General features: G+C 34.0%; 1 protein-coding gene across 1 annotated transcript in view; it reads right to left on the bottom strand.

Annotated features, from left to right (window-relative positions):
• Positions 1-5,026: 5,026 nt before the first annotated feature.
• LOC149829699 (actin-interacting protein 1-2-like) overlaps positions 5,027-7,176 on the bottom strand; it is a 47,474-nt gene continuing 45,324 nt past the window's right edge. The window contains exons 5-6 of the mRNA XM_090015260.1: positions 5,424-5,607; positions 5,027-5,113 (exon numbers count right to left, since the gene is read on the bottom strand). Of these exons, the coding sequence (XP_089871386.1) occupies positions 5,027-5,113; positions 5,424-5,607 (271 nt within the window). The remainder of the gene's footprint in view (positions 5,114-5,423; positions 5,608-7,176) is intronic.

The raw sequence follows: 7,176 nt of genomic DNA, 5'->3' as shown, positions 1-7,176 counted from the left end.
ATGTTAGAAGTCACGCACCTTCGACCAGATCTTCATCCACAGCAGAAGAGAAAGGGATTTGCAAGAAGGAGAGGCAGCAATGACTGACACGATTCTCAATGAGAAGTTGTGCCCTATATTCAATGTAATATATATGATACAAGTTGGATCGGGTCTGTCAACCCAGACCCGATAACACCAACCATGTAAATACAATACAAAAGAATCATTTTGGGTCTAGAACCAGACCCGTACCCTACATTCTCAATAGAAATTATTGTCTTTTAATATATTTTTTAGATTATGGATATGTATATTGAAAAAATTATATTTTGCAAAAATATGTGGTTTCTTAAAATCTTATGTGTTTCATGTTTTGCAAAATATTAATTTTTTACATTTTTTTTTTGTGTCTCTTAATGTATGTATTTACATAGATTATCTTTGGGATTTTTAATATATAGTGATGTTTCTTTGGTGATTCTAACTATGTGACCATGCATGATTTTAATTATGTAGCCTTTGTGATTATTATTGGATGGCATAAGCATGATTTGTCATCATGAACTCGAATGCATATTTTAATTTCTCTATTATGCATTATATTTTTTAGTGGGTTCTTGTGTATGCTTCTTGAGCATTTTATGAATAAAACTTATATTTTTTAAAAGACTCTTGTATGATTGTTGCTTAGCCCATAGTAGTTTTATGTGCTTTTTGGTAGCTTAGTGACTTGAGTGTTTGTGCACTTTTGTAACCCTTAGTGGTTTCTTTCTTGTGCATTGATACTTCATTTCATGTTTCTTAAAGATTTTATATTTGTTACATTGTGATAAAATTCTTTGTATGATATATATGAGTTCATGGTTGTTGATAGTTATATAGCTCTTTGTGAATCTCTATATGTTTGTCATCAATTGTCTAATAGTAGACTAATGATTTAGATCTAGCTTCTTAGAAGCTTTTCTTTAATAAAATCATATACTTTTGTCTTTTTATTGAGATTTATTGGATCTTTTGTATATGATGTGCCTTAGTGCACTTGTTTCTTGATTGGTGGATTCATGATTCTATTATCTTTTGAAAGATACTCTAACATCATAATTTCATCACATCTATGTAGATTATTTATATTGGGCATGATTCTTGTCCATTATTTGCTTGTCAAAGTTTGTAAAATTTGTCATGAGACATCTTGTGTTGGAAGTGATTGCATCAATTGACATATTGTTGTGCATATGATTGAACTATATTCATTCTAAGTCTTCATCTACCTTTATTGGATTTGATTTAAAACTTTGTTTTTTCAAATCGGTACTTTTATATATGAACTCACTTATTTGAAAATCAATTTCCGTGAGTATTTTTTGCCTTCTTTTGGCATTGTTTTTTGTCCATCATAGATTTTTCTAGGATGCGCCATTTATTTTTGGCCTTGTTGTTGGGTCAGAGTTAGCCTTTGAGGTGAGTTATGTGTGCACCTCATGTCATCTTACTAGTCTAGATTCCCAAAGGTTATGAGTGATGTGTTGTCACTTGTCTTGGGTTTGATTGGTATCTACATCCATGTTGCTTTTGTTGAACAAGAGATTCTTGTTGGGGTGAGTTGTGTGCACCTTGGTTTTCTTATCAGTATAGATTGTCGCCTTATAGTTTGGCTCTAATTGACGGTTGTTTGATCTCTAGTTCTATGAGTGTGTTATATCACTCATTTGTTTATTTGGACAATGTTATTATGAATACTTATAATTATGTTTATCTGTGATGGTTATCTATTTTGAAAATATGGTGTTTGAAAGATTGTTAAAATCGATACATTTATCCTTCTTGATGACATTAGTTTGTTTTTATTACAAGCTCTCTTACTTCGTGTCTTCTCCTATTATGTCTCTTATTTAAAAGATATTTTTGTGGTGAGTTATATGCACCCATTGGTTATTCACATTTTGTGTGTTTGTATTATACTCTTATTCTAGTAGCTGATGCACTTGAATATTGAGGTTTGTCTCTTATTTAAGTGTCATTTTACGTAGACAAGAAAGATTTGTTTGCAATGAGTTAGGTGCACCCATTGGTTATTCATACTTTTTGTGTGTTTGTATTATGCTCTTTTTCTAGTAGCTGAAACATTGAGGTTTGTCTCTTATTTAAGTGTTATTTTATATAGATGAGATGTTCACACTTTTTGTGTGTTTGTTAAGCTCATAAGTGGCATTGTCATTGATCTCTTGTTCTAGCAGCTATTACACTTGAATTTTGAGGTTTGAAGGTCAAGCGAGGTAAATTGCTTATGGTGGTCGAACTATTGTGAAGGTTTGCAAAATATCATTTCTTGATATTTGTGGGATTTTCAAATCTCTCCACAAAATTTCTAAAAAAAAATCACTCATTTACCCTTGTCTGGGAAATGGTTATTGAAAATTCTTCATGCATTTTGCATTGAATATGTTTTAATTGCATGCTTAAAGATATTTTAAATGTGTTCCATGATTAGTTATCTTGGGTGATTTACATCATGATATGCCTTGGTTGCATAGGATACAATATTTTGAGTGTATTTATAGATATTGTTTCTATTGTTGAGATTTAAATTGTTATTAATATTTGTCATTATTACAAAATATCTCTTGTTATGATTTGTACGTGGGATTTTGAACTTCCCCATTATTTCTGTTGTACATTCAATATGGCTACTTGTTTTGAAAAACCCTGCTTTATGAATATTTTTTGTGTGGGTTAAACTCTTTTGTGAGTTATTTATTCATGGTATTGATGTTGTTTGAAAATTCATATTTCATGCATTAATGTGCTTTTCGAGATAGATGTGTGTATTGACTTTCAATAATGCATGTTTTCATGAATGTTTAAAGTGATGAATGATTTATACGTTTATCTTTGAGATATTTTATGCATGCATCTCTTCTTTTGATAATATGCAATTGTGTTCTCTTATAAATCAAGAACTATGATTTCATAAAATTATCTATTGAGGTGAGACTCTCAATGAATATTGTGTATAAAAATTTAATGACTTTCAAAATTGATGTTGAAAAATTTTCTTACTATTAAAAGATTTTGAAAATTATTAAAATGTCTTATTAAATATGTATTGTATTTTTGGCGTGTTTGGTCATTTATATATATATATATATAGAGAGAGAGAGAGAGAGAGAGAGACACAGAGAGATGGGTGTGTACGAAATGAAATATGTGAATGAAATGTGCTAAATGGGTTTTTCTGCTCTTTTGGTGTGGGTTTTTTTTTTGCAGTTCTGACCCCATAAATGTGTTGGGCATGGTCAATTTACGAGGAATCCACACTTGGATCATGTGTTTTTGATGAAAAAAATGATATTTGGAGCCTAAAAATTAACAAAGATTTTGGAATGGTGATTTTTTAAACGTTATAAAAACCCGCTCATGTGTCAGAATCGAACACTTAAAGAGTTGAACCCTATAAAATCAAGTACATAGATCACATTTGTACGATTAGAATTTAAAAATAAAACAAAAAAACCCTGAAAAACTCATTTAGCATGTTTCATCTAGCATATTTTATTTAGCACGTACCCATTACTCTCTCTCTCTCTCTCTATATATATATATATATAGTTATTTTTAGTTGGATTGCTCCTTTTGCACTCTTTAAAATATTGGCATTATTGATGATTCTAGAGACCTTTCGAGCATATCAAGGAAGATCTAGAAGCTCCTTCAAGAATTTGTATTATAGAAGAACATGTCGATATCTTGTGTAATGGGATTCCTTTTGTAATTGCAAACTTATAGTGAGTCAATGTAAGTTTGAGCGGGGGCGTTAACATATATCATGGTTGCCAGTCGAGGAAGCAGGAGCAGGAAGCGTGGCACTTTCAAAATTTTAGGAAGCGAGAAACGTGAGACAACTTAAAAGCGAATCAAGAATCATCTTGGAAGCGACCTAGGAAGCGAACCAGAAGCGACCTACGAAGCGAGGGGGAAGTGAAAAAATAATAATAAAAAAAAATGAAAAAAGGGAGGAAGCGCAGGAGAAGCGCGGGGTAAGCAACGGGAAAGCACGCTTTTCAAAAAAAATGGCGCTTCTCAACGCGTTTCGGAAGCACAACATTTCGTGCTTCCACTAGGCTAGGTGCTTTCGGTAACTCTGATATATATACTTTAAAGTTAAGTCAACTTTGGTTGACTTGGACTAGTTGTTTGACTTATGGTCCAATGGTTAGTGTGGTCTCCCTTTTTCTCTCCTTTAATCTCTCTCTTCTTCCTTCTTTTCTCTATAAATATGGGTGGGTGGGTGCCTTTGTAAGGTGAGGGAGTGATGAGTAGTTTTAGGCAGAGTTACTGGAAGCACCTAGCCTAGTGGGGAAGCATGTTTCAGAAGCGTAAAACGTCGCGCTTCCAAAATGCACTGAGAAGCGCCAATTTTTTTGAAAAGCGCATTTCCCATTTATGGGAAGCGCGTTTCTCTTTTATGGGAAACATGCTTCCCATTTATAGGAAACACACTTCCCATTTATGGGAAGCACGCTTCTCCTTCGCTTTCCCTGCATTTCCTCCCTTTTTTTGTATTTTTATTTTTATTTTATTTTTCGCTTCCCCCTCGCTTCCTAGGTCGCTTCCAGATTCGCTTCTGGTTCGCTTTCGAGACGATTCTTGATTCGCTTTTAAGTCATCCCATGCTTCCCGCTTCCTAAAATTTTGAAAGTGCCACGCTTCCCGCTTCCACTTCACATATCGCTTCCCGCTTCCTCGACTAGCAACCATGGTTTTAGGCTTCTTGTGTGTTTTTTAGTGTATTGTAATGAGGATTAAAATGTATTTTTTTTGTATTTTTACTGTTCTTTATTAATGAAGTTATTTACTCACATTCTATTGTGTTTCATTTTAGTTCTTATGTTTTTGTTCAAATGCATTATGTTTTGACCCTCGGAGTCCATTATGGAGGGTATTGGGATCCGTGCCATTTTGTGACAAATATAACCTCAACCAGGTTTATCCAACTGCACAGAAAATATGAAAGAATTTTCTATCAATACCAAAGTAAAGCAGACTAAAGCACACAATGAAACTTTGGATTAACACTTCCACTCACACCTGTAATACAGACAAGTACAGCCCCATCAGAACCAGTATGGTGCTGGAGACCATTAGAATATAGGTAAACCAGATTGTATAAAACTTTCATTCAACAGATAAATGAATGTGCTTCTTCGATCAACCAAAAAACAAAAAAGTAGAAGAAAAACTCTCCATTAGTCAGGCATTTGATTATATAAGTAACATTTAAATTTAATTGTGTTCCAATTAAAATGTTCATATTATCAATCTAAGAATCTGAAAAAGGAAAAAGTAGATATCATTCAATGTAGATATTTGCATCCTAAGTCCACCACTGGAAGTATAATTATTAATCAATAATGAAAATAGCATAGGAATATCATAAATACCGCTTTACTGTCAGGACTCCAACTAACAGCATAGATGCTACCATTGTGACCTTCAGCAGATAGCTCCCCAATCTTTTCTCCTGTCCTCCCATCATATAGTATACCTTTCTTATCTGAACTTACACTGATAAACTTGCTTCCATCAGGAGAAAACCTTACGCAATTGACAAAGTTGGAATGTTCCCTGCACTTCAAACAATAATTTTTCCTTTACATACTACCTCTGTTCGGTAAGACACAATCAAGAACATCTTCCTCAGCACATTATATTTTATTATGGCCACAAGCCTACATTGCTACAATGCCATGAATGAGTTTTTTATCATTGACATAAAATTAAAATAATGACTACATTTCTCCTACAAGAAATTTTGAAAAAAAAAAAGAAAAAATACCAAGCACTCGATGTTAATTAATATGAACCCTAGAACATTTTTCCAGAAGTTTTGCATTGGACTCTGCAAATCAAGGACACGACTGTTGCTCCAAAATAAAGAGTATGCTTCAACAATTAATGGGGAAAGGCATCTTGTAAACAATGTAGCCAAATCACACCAATGCACAATATTTGATGGGCCAAACAAGCAATGCAAGGAAACTTGAATAAATGTTATGTTTCTGCGTTCTATCTTGAACCAAGAGGCTACCATGAATTAAAATCTTAGAAGGATGAAAACATCTAACACTCAATCCAATTGCATCGATCAGAAGATGGCAGGTTTAGTGGATACTTAAGGGAAGTTTTCCACTTTTTCACTTTTTCTGTTTTGGTTAGCTTAACTGGAGTGCAGACCAGTGAATTAATGAGGTAACAAAAATAAAGGGTTCATATACATCATGATGACCAGTTTAGAGGTTTATCCCAGGGTTACCGGAAGTACCATAGGACATGGGGAAGCATGCTTCTCCGAAGCGTATTTCGGAGGCGCGAAACGTGGCGCTTCCAAAATGTATCTTTTCTTCCTTTTTTTGTTTTTTCCTTTTTTTGTTTTTTCCTTTTTTCGCTTCCCCCTCACTTCCCGCTTCCGCTACCCGAATCGCTTCCCCAACTGGCAACTCTGGTTTATCCTTTGAAGTACAATATGTTATAAGGAAGCATTACATGAGAGTCAAAATTGATTGGCTAGTGAAGTCCTTTTTTGTATTCAAGACCCAATAGGTCAAAAGATATAGTTATGAAGGGCATTTTTGTAAACTGACTTAAATTACCTTTATAAGGGTCAATATGAGAGGGATAGGGCACGATTCCAGCCCCTATTCTCTTTCTCCCTTGTCTTTTCTCACTTCCTCTCTTTTCCTATATCTTCTTCTTCCTCCTCACTCACTCATTTCTCTCACCTTGTTTCACAGTTCGCACACACCACATATTCTTTCACACATCAAAGGAACATAATCATGTTACCATCAATCTGAAGATGGTATCAGACCAAATGAAGATATGAAGGGAAATTTTGAAGCATACATCAACCACAAAATGACAAGGGGATTCATGACCTGCCACATGGGAGCTCCAATCAGTTTTGGTTGCATTCATGCAGATAATATTTCAGAAGATTTTGGTTAGGGAGCTCCAAAATCCAAAATTCAGTTTTTAAACATTATAACAAAAAGTATTCTTAGGTATTTCCAAAAAATCTATGTAGTATAAACCTCCTTCTTTACAGCCTTCTCCAATCAGCTTCCCTGAGAGACGATCCCGCACTCATAAACCAATAGAAGAGAAAGAAACATTATACCAAAGGTCACATAATTA

This window comes from Nuphar pumila, chromosome 8, assembly GCF_984573655.1.
Source record: "Nuphar pumila chromosome 8, dmNupPumi1.hap1.1, whole genome shotgun sequence".
NCBI lineage: Eukaryota > Viridiplantae > Streptophyta > Magnoliopsida > Nymphaeales > Nymphaeaceae > Nuphar > Nuphar pumila.
Note: the sequence above shows the minus strand (reverse complement) of the source record. Positions and strands in the feature narration are given on the sequence as shown.